Raw genomic sequence first — 14,375 nt, 5'->3', positions numbered from 1 at the left:
AAGGTCAGGTTGGATGGGGCTTTGAGCAACCTGGTGTTGTGGAAGTTGTCCCTGTCCACAGCAAGGGGTTGGAATAAGATGATCTTTAAGGTCCCTTCCAACCCAAATCATTCTATAATTCTATCTGTACACATAAGCAACAAAGGGTTCAGTAGCCTTGACTTACTCAACTTTTTCAGATGAGCATCAAATGAACTGGGACCAGATGCATAATCCATTCATACAGCTAGAAGCTAACCAACACTACTGAGAGTTATGATCTGACCAGAAAAATACGTATATTTTTAAATACTTTGCTGGATTAGGGATTCCATGCGGGACAGTTTGCTGGTTCAAGCCTTTCACATGCACATTCTGCTGATAGACAGATCTCTTTTGGACATATTATGAATTCATGATAAGTTTTTTTTCTTTTAATCCTTAGCATGCTATTGATTGAGGCAAAATGCTTAATATTTGATTATGAGCTGGAATCCACATGCCAATACAGTAATTTACGTGTCTAAACTTGAATACACGAATTCATAACATTAGGCTAAAAATTGTTCTATTTAAAGAATACTGTCACAAACCATGGCTTTAAAACAACCCCAGGAACAGACCTTCACTTGTGCTCCCTGTGTATTGTACTTCAGTAGCACAGAATGCCAAAAAGGGTATATTCTTAAATACCACGAAAATGCTTACCTTTAACCTTGCACATTCTTCAATGTGTGTAAACACAATTCTCAGTATCTTGTGTAGGAATAGTCTAATTCAGTATCAACCAAAAAATTACAGTGCATTCGCATAACTGCATAAAACCCCAAATTTGTCAAGTAAGACATTTAGAGGTTTCACATAAACATAAATTGAATTTTCTTTTTAATGACTGAAAGTAAAACCACACAAATTACAAAAAGACACTTTATATAATTATTACAGGCAGTTAGCACTACGAAAACAATAAGCAACACTTGAAACAAATCAATTAAAGGCTATTTTTCAATACTTTTCTTCAGAGTACCAGCCTAAACACCACAGAATTGTTTGGTTTCAATGAACAGGCCAATCGTGGTATTTCTTCTTTCTGCTGACTTCCTTCTTTGCAGTTAAAGAAAAATTAAATATGCTTAGTTACAAAAAGGGGTCAGAAGAAAATATTGCCAACTCTGGTAAGAACAGAAGAAAAAGAAGGAGTCGTGGAAAAGGACAGAAATGTCAAAACTACCCTGATGTATATTATAAGTTGTGAAAGAAAAAAAACATTCAAGACTAGTTTTTAAGATGACAAGGGATTCCATAACTCACCTACAAGGATGCTTCTTATATTTAAACCTGAAGACGACATCATAAAAATCTCAGAGTTTGTGCTTTTTAAAATTACTTCAATCACTTCACAAAAAAGAAACATATGTACAGGAATATGGCTCAAGGCACTACTTACCTACTACCCTGATCTTTGACAAAAGCAGAAATTAGAATATAGAGCTAACAGTTGAACCTTCCTCTTTTTCTTTGGTTAGAAAAATATATCTTTAATGGCAGAGGTAAAGTTATCTGAAAATTAAAGTTCTTTTCATATTAAAGTATTCCGAAAAGCAAGAATCAGTTCCCACTAAATATTTAAACAAATAGCAGTGAATATATCTAAAATGTCTCTAAGAAGAATGATGAACTACTGCAAAACACAGTATTCATAATTATTGTTTCTTAAACAAATACATAAATATAGGTATCAGCGCATGCCTAAATCTGTGCACATGTTGAAGAAACGCCTTAAGCAGACAGGAAATTTCAAAAACTTCAGGGTTAGTGCACTCAAGACAGACACAGAAAATAAGACAGACCATAAGAAAAGCCTAAGTCTGTGCATCATTTTTGTCAGCAAATGTAGCAAGAGGAATACTAAGGCTTTACAATAGTCCAATCAAGATAATACGAAACTTAAGTTACAAGACATGTTTGTTCAGTGAGCAAACACGAATACACAAAAAACATCAGCCATGTTTTAACACCTCATGCTTGAGGTCGGGAGTTTTTGCTACTACTAACATTCCTGAATTAAGCCATTGACTCTCAAGAGCTGCAAGTATAAAGCTACCAAGTTATCCTTATACATTATCCATTTCATTCTTTCTCTCCCCTCTCCATAGAGCTGCTCACGACTCAGCTGAAAGCATTCGATCAACTGCTTCCCTTTTGACATGCAAATCCTGCAAGTTTATCTGGGTCCTGTACATTTTGTAAACAGTCCTAGCAAGAGGTGAGCTTAAAAGCACTCCAAACTGTAATTTCAAAATACACTTCTGTAACAGAGGAGACATTTCATCAGTCCTGTCAAATCATGGTGCACATAGAATCTTTTACAACACAGTTTACCTAAAGCCAATGCCTTATATACCAGTTGGCTTGGGAAAGGTTAGTACTACCAAAAAAAGTCAAAGTAAATTACAGGTATATTCCTCACAAAATTGGAAGCTTTGTCAAATACATCAGGTATTTTAAAAAGACTCAGGTTCAAAATGTCTCATTGCATTCAAAAACACTGAGATATTTACAAATATAATCCCGAAAATGTAAAAATATCGAAAGAATAAAACTGGTAGATATACGTGGAGGAGGCAACATATTTTTGGCAATAGTTTTCTCTGACTTTTCAGAAGAGACCTTGGACTAAGAAACAGCCTCCACTAACAGTTACAAGGGCTCAGTAAATTTGCTGCCACAAGTGAATTAACCTTCAGAATCCAGAAGAGTTGCATCCATTCACTCCCCACAGTATTTGCTGTGTGACTACCACTCCTCCTCCTGCCCAGCTGCTACGTAAATAATCCATTCCTAACACAAAAACAACTAAATACTTTACTGAAAATGCCGCTGAGATTAAATTTTTGTCAGAGTAGTAAAAGTGTGTTTATTCCACAACAGCCTCATCTCAGACTCTGGTCCCAACTCTGTCATGAGGAGCACGGGGAAAAAGTGATGATAAAATCCTGCCAGTTACCAATACTTTAAAATTATTTTGAGAAAGCAAAGTATAGCAGGGAGCTTGATGCCATTCATTTATTGGAACCATCCTGGCTTTAGTCAGATGCCAAAAAAACTTCTCAGGTGAGAGGCAGCACCTGTGAGCACCAGCTCATTCCTGATCTTCAGTAAAGAGGAGTAATCATGGTGAAAGTAGAAAGGGAAGCTGCTCTTTGCGACAGCAGTACAAAGGACTCAGTATCTGGTTCACAGAGATGATAATCCAAATAAAATAGAATAATATAATTCAAATACTCCACAGGTGTGTCATTTCTATTTTGATAACAACTTGCTATAACCATGCGAAACACATTTATCACACAGATATTTTTGATCACCGGATTTGGTGTGATGGTAGCTGTTACTTCACCCCAAAAAACTACCAGCTATTGTTCTTAATTTGCTTGCCTGCAAAAAGTTGTTCTCATTAATACCATCCCACTGTAAAAGAAACTAAATTGACAAATAAGCGCTGGACTGCGGAACACCTGTCTCCATCGCAGACAACTGTAGAAAGCTGCGCTACTTCTGTGGCTCTAACTGATATCCATATGAACAAAAAGCTTGAAACGTGAGGAATCATCTCAGATTTGGTTCACTTAAACACACACTCCAGTCACCGATATCTTCTTCATTTTGTTGGTTAAATGTAAATGTGTTGGTTTTAATTCACACATTGCAGTGTGGGACAGAGAGACCATGTCTCACTGTACATTCACCCACTAAGAAATTGCTTCAGCAAGGAAGTGCTACACTATATAGCATGGTTCAGTAAACAAAAATAAGCATTTTAAATAGTGCCTGCCTTCCTAGGAAAGACAGTTACTGAGACGACACATTCTGGCAATACTTTACAACATCAAAATACTGTCTGTTAATAAGGAAAAGTTTGTAGTCAGTTACAGAACATTAAATTACTACCCCACAAAATGGTGGCATTAAAACTTCAGTCTCATCCCACTAGTAAAAAAACAAAATTCTGATAAGTTATTTTTAATTGTCATCATTACATTCCTATCTTTGTATTTCAGAGAATAATTTCTGTTATTTTGAGAGAAGGCAAACTTCAGTGAAAAAACTAATATCCCTAATATCTATGCAATCCCAGTATGTAAAGAAGATGCTAAAACTATTAAAATATTCTCTGAAGTTTTCCCTTCAGAGTAGCAGAATCTTCTCAGTGCTGGTTTTCATTAATAACAAGAAATTAAATAAGGCACAAACAAGACTGAGTCAGTCATACCTGCCATTTTCAATTCCTGTGGTGATTTCCAAACACAAAAGACAACAAAATTTCTTGTGGAATATGTATTGGTATCGAAACTGTCTGTCCCTGCTTACCTGGTTTTTTCTTCCTATGTTCCCTATAAACTATTTCAACAGTAAGCAAAGAACACTGCTTCTAAGTTGTGATGCAGAATCAGTGAAATGCAGAACTTGCACTGATAATGACTTTGAAAAAAACCCAAACATTAGATGATCAGCACCATTCAGAGCCATAAAATCTTACCACTTCATACCACAGAAAACACCAGAAGAGTTTGTGTTCCCCAGCCACCCAGCATAGTCACTGCCAGTAGGAAGAGGAAAGCAAGAAACAAACAAACAAACAAAAAATCAAGCAAACAAGCAAACAAAAAAACCACAAAAAAACCCCAAAACACTAGTAGGGTGATACAGCAATCAAGATTACTCATATCCAACATAAATGTTATTATTTTACCCTGAATTTTACAGAGTGTCACAATCATCTTGCCTGAATGAAACACTGAGCAGGTGATCACCCTGACCCCATACACATAGGATGCTCTAGTCCATTTTTGCGTAAGTCAGGATGGATGGTACTCTTGACATTTCAACATGCATAAATTCAAATGGCCTAGGTAAAACATTCAAACACAATAGAATTTTACAGCCACAATCATAAGACCCTTACAGATAACTGATGACTCTGCATCTTTTTTTCCAAGAGCATCAGCATGACTAACTAAAGAGGGGTCAGATACAGGCAATAGGGAGAAAGTGCACATCAAGTCTTACCTACTTTAATCACCAGAGTGCAACATGATCTTGACAGCTCTTCAGGGAGAGCCTTGAGCTATGGCAGCTCAGGTAATTTTGAATAATACTAAAGAAACAATCCATAGTAGGGGATATAGGTATGTATTGAGATTCAAGGGAAGTTGTCTACATCTAAATTACTGAAGGATCTAACACCAAAGCTTCTGTGTTTCCAGTCATGTCGCTCTCTAATGTTTCAGTGCACAAGAAGCTCTGATCAAAAACTTGTTTAGAGCTTATGCCCTTCATAGCTCCCAGATAACCACAAAAGTAACTGTGCCTGTCAGTGGCAAACAGTGCTTCAAATTCTACATGTTGCTGTTCTTTGACACAAGTTAGTGTTTGCTGCCATCACTCTCTGTTATCAAATATATCTGCATTTCTCATGAACATTAGCAAAAGTTGCTTCCCCTCTGAAAAAAAAAAATTGTTTTCACCCCAGTATCTCACATTTTCTTTCTATATGGGGAAAAAAACCTTGGTTATGATTCAGACACAGTAGATGATCATCTCCCAACAATCAGTGAAGACCGTATCTTCATGAAGATTCTACAAGATTTAGCAAACTCTTTTAATGCTACAGGCCATAAAACGCTGCTAACTTGGCCATGCAGATCGCAGGAGATGTAGATGCTTTTTGCCTATTCTCAGTTCCCTTCATGCTGAAAGGGCACTAGGGACCAATTGTTGCCTCCTTTCCATCCCTGTGTTAGAGTCCTCCTGGTCCCAGCAGATTTTAAGAGAAAGAATGCAAAAACTGAGAGAGCATGCCTGTGTCCTTTGCATGCTGACGAAAACCACCTCTAGAGTGTCATCTTATCCCACCCGGCAAAGGGTTTCAACAACATTCAGTTTAGCAAACAGAGAAAGGCCAGCTGTCCAAGACACAGTTCAGTCAAGACTGCAAGACTGAGGTGAAAAGAGGCAGAAGCTCTGACAAGGCAAGGACAGAATACATACAACTGGTAATTAGTATTTTGTTATTAATCTATCTCCTAGAATTAGTGTTTTCCAATTTGAGATTTAGTTGTAGTTTCAGATGCAGGAATGCAGGTAGTTAAGCCAGTTTCTTATGTCAGCAGCTGAGATATGATGACATTTCCTTTCATTTTCGTCCTTCCTCACCTTTATTTTGTCCATCACTTCTTCACCTTAAATGTAACCAACTACAGTGTGCTTTGCATATCATAACTGACCAAATGTCCCAATTGTTCACGCACTAGGTATCTATCTGGACTCCACACTAAGTTTCAGCAATGCCTTCCAAGCATCTCGCTCCACATGTTCATCCCCAACACCCAGTCCTCACAAAAGGCTTTCTGCCATCCAGGTTATACTTTAACTTTTCACGAGGCATGTGACAGAAGTGAGAAAACAGATAAAGACAAACAGAAGGCCTCTGCACAAGGTTTCCAATCCTAGGTCTCCAGTTCTCACTTTCTTGAGTTTCTGAGGAGCCATGTAAGAAGAAAGAGATTCCTCTTGCCTTACCAGGTGAGAGCCTGAAACACCCTCAGCCTTCTGTGTTCAAAATCTAGAAGCTAATTTTTAACACACACCTGGAAAGAGTATGAAGCATAACCTCTCTAAACTGGTCTCCTTTGTTATTGCTAACCCACAATAACATGATTAGATTCAGTAAGAGGCTCATATCTCTGCCTTATCTAAGAAACCGATTCTATTCCAGCCTAAGATGAGCAGACAAGCTCACGCAGCAGTAACCTCAGGGATAGATGCTTGTTGTCAGCACATCTTCCATGAGAACATGCTGGTTTTGAATTTGAGGATTCACACAATACTTGCATATTTTTTATCCTTGAGTCCTGGGGTTTAAAACATTTCCTAATGTTTCCTTTAAAATGCTTCCTAAAGTTCACCTCATTTCCCTGACTTTCAAGAACTGTGAACATGGATGGAAGAGCAGAAAATAAAAATACAATCTTTCCCTCTTCCTCAATGTAACTGGGCTAATGTGTTAAACATAGGGGCAAAACAACTGTGGAACACATAATACTTTAAAAAAAGAGAAAATAAAGAAGGCCAAAGCATACTTAGGTGCATTCTTAAAATTAACAAGCATGTACATTAAGGGATCTCAAGCAGTCCCATAGTGAGCATACAAGATATACAAATACTGTTTTCTGTACTCAAGTCAAACTTAATCAGCTCTAAAGTTGAAACAGGAGTTCCATAAAACACCTTCATTTAACTTGATTGGAAGGGATACTGAACAAAATTCCAGTAATATTTTTCTTCTTAAAGTATTTACTCAGATATCACTTCAACGACAATTATTTTAGGTGGTTTATAACAAGATCTGATTTAGTGTCTCAGGCAGAAAACTGGGAAGGAGGGAAGTGTGCCCAGAATTTTACAGACACTGTCTTATACTGGTACATCTTCACGTGTCATTTTAGAAATGACAGGGCTTACTGCATCAGGTATATCTTACAGATCTTTTGCTCAACACAGAACACAATTCCCATTCTCTAAAGGAAACAACTCTTTGTGATAATTGTGGTGGTGAAAGCCAGAAGCAGCATAATCACTGCAGAATACTGTTCGATTATAGAGGAGGCAGCAGAACACCACTAACTGAGCTGCAGTATGCACAAAAAAGGAGTTATCCACTTCATATTTTAAGTATGGTTTTAGCCTCAGAAAACTAGCACAATATGATTTTTTAGTTGATGTAAGTATCCTACATAATTTCCACAGTGAAGACATCTAAAAATACTTGTTGAAATACCACAGATTGCCACCTCTCAGAAAAGAATCTTCTCCACCACAAAGCACTCTCATAAATGCTAAACCCGACATGCATACATGTGCTCTGATGCTTGAAACATTAACCCAGGTTACTCTCCTTCACTCAGGGTATCAATTGTTGCCAAGGTGAGCCAACAGCATTGACCTCGTCTCTGCTACTTCATTTCAGCAAGACCAGCCAATTTCCATCAGCAAAATTCTGATTTTGTCAAGTTTTTGGATAACCTCTATTTCAGCACATGACTTGTAGGAACAACAACAACAGGCTGCACGCTAAGGACTTTTTGAGGTAGGTATTCAATATGGATGGGGGGGCTCTGATGCAAAGAAGGGGCAAACAAGAATACCCATGCACTAAAATAACCCTACCTGGAACAAAGCCAGTGTGTCTGCACAAGGTTATCACTGTTTGCAATATCCCAGCAGCTCCTCACATCAAAACAAAGCAGCTCCTTGGATAGTTTTTAAGTTGATCCCTCGCACCAGAACATTCTACTGCAGTAGCACTGCCATCCAGACATACCAGATGAACTGAGCATCAGGGGTGAGGCAACAGCCTTGAAGTGCTCCCCAAAGCAGTGCTGCATTGGTTTGGACAAAGACCATCAGTACCCAGTGAAACTTTTATGCTGCAGCGCCTTGAGGATACAGCAAGATTTTCACGTCCACATCCTCTCTAACAAATCCACCCACCTCTCAAGTCTCACATCTTAGTGCCCAGAACTTCTCTCTCTTCCACAGTTGAGGACATGAGGGTCCAATCAGCTTCCTACAAGGTGCACACAGAGGACCCAGGATCCATATTAGAGCTCTCGAGAAGGTGCTAAAGGGAAGCCTATGAGGATTGAGGGGAAAAGATGGTCTGGTACTAAACCATTTCTGGTTCACCAGAGGGAAATCTTTCCCTTCCCAGTTTTCCCAGCACCTCCAGTGCCGACGTTTTCCAGTTCAAATCTGTTGCTACAAATAGACTTGAAATTAAGGCTGCACAGTACCTGTTTATTATGACAGAGAAGGGGGGTATGAACTATGGATATAATAAAACCAGCAGGGGAGGCTTCCCTAAAAGGGAAAGACAGCAGGAAGCACATGGATAAACAGGCATTAGTTAGCTACTCACTTATCTTCTGAGGATTTGTTTGGTTTGTGGTTGTGGAGTATTTTTCTGGTTTGGACGGGTTGTTCTTTTTCCTTTTCATTTTATAGTTGGTTTTACAAGTGATCACCACAGAGACACTTCAGTGCCAAATTAACTTAGCAGGTCTGTGTTGTTATACAGCAAAATCACAACTAGTCAGTCCTGTTGGTGTTCATGGGATTGAATAAAGCCTAGCTCCTCTCACAGGAACAAAACACTGGTTTAAACAATCAGATCACAGAAACATAAAATCAAAGACAATACATGTGCATTTAAATATTTCTTATTCTTATATTCTATAAGAGTATTATTATCCAATATACACATGCACTTAGGATGGATAAATGGATATTCTACATCCTATATGTAAGCAGGCTTGTATATGTGACATAAAAGGAATTTATATTAGTAAATATTTCACACCCAGTACTACTCCATATCGAAAACACAGAAAGTTATCGGCTACAATGTGAGTTTAAAATAACACTATTTACATTCACGGAAGTCTTCTGATAGCACGATGTACACAAAATGTTCTGCAGAGTAACTGAATGGAAATATTTTCTCGAAACAGAAGAGGGAGATGTTAGCACAACTGGCTTTGAACCAGAATTTAACTGTATCTGTAATTGCCTTTTACTCAATTGCCACACTAAACTCCTACATTAGCTAAAGATGCACCTCCATTTCATCACTACACTGGCTGTTTTTCTGTCTAGTTTGAAAGCTTTATTTCATTCTTCATACTCAAGAACTATTAAATTCACCACTGATTAACTATTTTGACTATTTAATATTTTTCCAAGTCTGAATCAGAAAAGTTCCAGTGACTGGAATCCTGCTAAATTACTAACTAAACTTGAGCACTGTACAATGCAACATACTTCAGAAGGTAATAATTTACTTTAGGCACAGTTATTTACACAACCGAAATACAATAAAGGAAAGCACCAGTGATAAGACGATTAACATATAAATCTATTCAGCTCCATAATGAGGATGAAAGAGATTAAATAGAAATAGGAATAAACAAGAACTGTTAACAAATCAGTATTCTAACTGGCATTAAACCCATCAGAGCAAAACCACCACCATTGTTTACTCTGAATAACGACAAGTCCGCAGGTTATAGCTCATGACACAACCTTAATGCAGAATATGAGAAAATCTTTCCAGTTTCTGACATAGCCAGACAAGACCCTTTCTGAAGTTCCCTCATCTGTAAAAGCATCTGATATATTTTGACAACTGTCATCCATCCTGTTTCTGTGATTCCTCAGCTACACAGATTCCTGACATAAAGAAATATGACCACAGATTTCAGTAATGATGTATTTACTAAGAGTAAAGACTAAAAATCTTGCTTTTCACAGCTGAAATGCCTGTTCCCATTTCAGTGACTATTTTCATGATGTCATAGATTTGCAGTGAACTTCCCATTAGGAACAGGATTTACTAGTCAGAAGCAGGGCAGCAGTTCTGCAACAGACCTCCACCTCCAATGCAAGGGAACAAGATTTCTTCCACACAGCAAACAGAACCTCCTCCTTTTTAATACTTGGTGAATTGTTGTCCCTAGCAGGACAGCCAGCTACCCAACCTGGGGGCAACCAAACCCAAACGTCCTACTTCAGGACTCCAATTAAACTGTAAATCAAAGACGTAAGACGACGGACATACTGAGTGTAAATGATGTACGAGCCTTTTTGCCTTTGACTTACAGGCAGAATAAGTGACACAACACTCGCCGTGACAAAAGCCCTCTGAGGAAAGGGCAAAGTTACCTTTCTGTTAGAATAAATAGAGTGTTTATTTTGAAAAGCGACCAGAAATGATCTCGCTGCCGCCAGTACCGACCCGTACGACGGAGTTGGGGACCCTGAGGCCATCCCTGGGCCGCTGACAGGACTCGGGGCAGCTCCTGCGGGCGCTGCTGGGCACCGAGGCGCGATCGCTGTCAGTTCGCAGCGGGCGATCGCGGCCCCGCGGTGCCGGCGTCCCACGAGGAGCGACGAGACAGGTCCAGCAGCGGCCCGGGGCAGAGCCACACGCGGGGAAGTTTCCCGAAGTCACTCGGAGCACCCCCGCGCCCCCCGGCTCACGCCGCCCCCGGCTGCAGAAGCCCGGGCCGGGGCAGCGCAGGCGGCAGCACCGCGGAGAAAAGTTAGTTGCTGCGAGGGCGGGAGCGGCGGGGCCCGGCCCAGCGTGTCCCCCCCGCCCCGCCGCGGGTGCCGGCCCCCGGCCGCCACCGCCCCGCACGCCCCCCGCTCCAGGACCGCGGCGGCGGAGCAAGATGGAAGGCGCGGGGCCGCCCGCCCGTCCCACCGCGGGGCGGGAGCCGCCGTGCCCTGGGGATGGGCTGGGGAGGGGGCGCCCGGCGGCGCCGCAGCCCCCCGCCCGCCAGCCTGCCTGCCCTCCCGCGCCGGCGGGCGGCTGGCGCCCCCGGTGCTCCGCGCTCACCTCGCTCCGGCTCGGCTTGCAGGCAGATAGGGATGTTCTTCTTCCAACCCGGCATGGCTCCGCGCTCCCCGCTCAGCGCTGCTGCGGCGGCGGGGGGCGGCTCATGGCAGGGAGAGGCGGCGGCGACCCGCGCGCAGCGGGAAGTCGGCGGCTCCGGCGGGCAAGGGCGGAGGGGCGGCGGCCGCGCCGTGGGAGGGAGGGAGGACGGGGGAGGGGAGGCGGCGGAGCTCCGCCAGCCTGGGGGACGGGAGGCAGGGAGGAAGGGAAGGCGAGGGCTCTCCCCGGTTCAGCCGGGGACCGGAGGGGTGGGCGGGGGGATTGTGGGAGGCAGAGGGAGGCGCGGAGCAGTGCCCGGCCCTGGCGCCGCCGGCAGGTGGCTGGAGCTGGTGGCTGGAGCTGGTGGCTGCACAATGGAGAGCCCGGGGCGGCCTCGCTCGGCCCCGCTCGAGCACGGCGGGACCAGGTGGGGCGGGGCGGGGCGGGGCGGGGCAGGGGTCGCCACCGCCTTTCGGCCGCCAGGTGCTGACGGGGCGCGGAGCTCCCGCGCGGCGCGGAGCTCCCGCGCGGCGCGGGGTCGGGGGCTGCGGGCGCGGCCGTGAGGACGGCAGCGGGGTGTGGAACTGCACCCCGTGCAAGGGTCTGAGTTTTGGCCCCTGCGGGCGCCCAAGGCACGGGGATGGCGTGTGCTGCCCGTCCCGCCGGCCCCTCGTCTCGCCTCGCGGCTCCTGCCTCAGGGAGGCACCACTGGAATGGGCTCGTCCCTTTTCCTCCGCAGTTCCCGGCTGGCCAGTTTGCCTGCACGTAGGTGTGCGAAAGCTGGGGAATAAGGAGTTAAAACAGAGGCAAACTCCCGTGGAACGGCACCGACAGCCCCCTGATCAAATAACAAGAATTTGCACCATAAAGAGCCCAGGACCCGATTGTGACAGGTCGGATTTCTGTTACTATTACAGCCGATTCCTTGCGACCATTTGACCAAAAGACCTCAAATCTCCCCACTAAAATTATTTCTGACACAACCATGTCCTAATAAGAGAGAAATGCTGCGGCAATTAAGTATTCCTTTTATTTTTTACAGGGAAAAAACAACCGCCATAAAAATTCAAAGTGGTAGGTTTGAATGTTACTTGAAAATAATGATAGTAGTACAGGTGACTTTTTTTTCAATCTTCCAAGGCACTTCTTGGCATGAACTGCAATAAGAGCTTCATCCTGCCTAAAAATTATGTTGTGATTATTTTTATATTGTCAGTGCTTTCCTCACATTTATAGAAATTGTGTCATTTTATGTGGTCAAACAACTACATGTGAACCCTTTATTCAGATGAAGAGTTGAAGGGTTTCCTAGGTTTAATTTATACTGTAAATATGACAGTTTCCTGACACAGCATTCTTCTGTCTTGACTTTGTGCCAGCCCTTCAAGCACAATGTGTGTCTTGCTACTTATGAAAACCCCTTGTTTAAAATCCCGTTGATGAAAGCTGCAGCTCCTGGCTTTTACTGCATCGCACTTGGGCCACAATCCCATCATCAGTAATGCTGCAGGATCAGTGATTCAAACAGAGAGTAGGTATATCCTGGATTTCTGTTGAATTAAGAGTATGAGATGAAGAGTTGCTTTTGTTGGCAACTCTCTTGCAGCCTATGAGGGGACAGGTGATACCTGATCTAGAACAAAACCCAGCAACATGATGTTAACAAACCAAAATCATTTTACCAAGTTAGAAGTGTCAGACCGGGTTTATGTCAGCTTTGAGTCATGTGACCACTGATATTTTTGTTTCATTATTGGTGGCACTAAATTTGGATTTCCTGCATATTTGAATGACAATCTTGTGTTCTTTATTGAAGAAGAGATATGTTTATGCTAATATTCGCCTTACTTTCATAGTCCTTTTACTTAAATAATGTTGGGGGTTTTTTTACTGGTATTTCTAAAGAAAAATGTGAGTATGCATAGGAATTTGTAAGCACAATAAAATAAAGATTTCCAGCCAGATTCTTTGCTCACAGGGCAAAGCTTCCAGAAGATGCCTTTGGGGTGTTCAAGCAGGTTCAAAGAAAATGGAGAGGGACAAGACTCTGCAGTTGCTAAGCCCAACAGGCACCGACGAAAGGAGCAGGTGCTGAAAACTGTCCCAAGAGTTCCAGGAGAATACACAGCCAAGAATAGGTTTCAAGGCAATGAAGTGGTTTAGAAGTCATATAGCTACTTTAAAAGAAAATTACTTTGGCATTTACCTCTGCTATTTCTTCTATGAAAGCTGGGCTTTCAAGTACTGTGGGATGAAATAAAACTTCAGATGATTGTGTCATCCATGTCCTAAATCTTACATATTTTACAATCTTACAAATCTTACAATCTCTGATGTCCAGCTTTTACTTCTGGCATTTCCATTATGAATGAAAAACAAACATTAAGCCTTGAAATTGTAGTTCCGATCCTCCAGCCAATTTTTTGCCAGCACTGGAATTCTGCATAATTGCAGGTCAGAGGAATTAAGAAGTAGATTGCCCTACTCTTCAGTCCACAATAAGCCATTTTCTAGCTATTTTTTATAGTGTCATCACGTTGAATGTGAGTAACAATTCCTTAGGACTGAATGTGGGATTTTTCAGAATTCTGCAGGAGTCATAAAATTCCAGCTGCTGGTTTGGATTTGCTCCAGAAATGTGTTTCAAAATGAAGGATAAGTCTTTTTTTTTCCTAAATATTACTGATTTCTCAGAAATAAATATACTATATATTAAATAGCTGACAATATTTGCATAATTGAATGGAATATGCATACTTCTCTCTGTCTTATGCAGGACTTTACAAATAAATCATTCTAGGCAATGGCACTCTATGATTCCCCATCTCTTTGCTACAGGAGAAGCTTTCATGGGTGCCTGGCTCAAGATAATTTAATTGCATTCTCTTACTCACATGAGCTG

The 14,375-nt window shown here is 42.0% G+C and overlaps 1 protein-coding gene across 1 annotated transcript in view; it reads right to left on the bottom strand.

Moving 5' to 3' along the window:
- The window catches only part of GRIP1 (glutamate receptor interacting protein 1), a 322,632-nt gene extending 310,792 nt beyond the window's left edge, over positions 1-11,840 (bottom strand). The window contains exon 1 of the mRNA XM_051795747.1: positions 11,438-11,840. Coding sequence (XP_051651707.1) covers positions 11,438-11,492 — 55 coding nt within the window. The 5' untranslated portion in view covers positions 11,493-11,840. The remainder of the gene's footprint in view (positions 1-11,437) is intronic.
- Between the last annotated feature and the right edge of the window lie 2,535 nt (positions 11,841-14,375).

This window comes from Manacus candei, unplaced genomic scaffold, assembly GCF_025592945.1.
Source record: "Manacus candei isolate 608988 ecotype Guabito, Panama unplaced genomic scaffold, ASM2559294v1 h1tg000043l, whole genome shotgun sequence".
Lineage (NCBI taxonomy): Eukaryota > Metazoa > Chordata > Aves > Passeriformes > Pipridae > Manacus > Manacus candei.
This window is presented reverse-complemented; position numbering and strand designations above follow the sequence as displayed.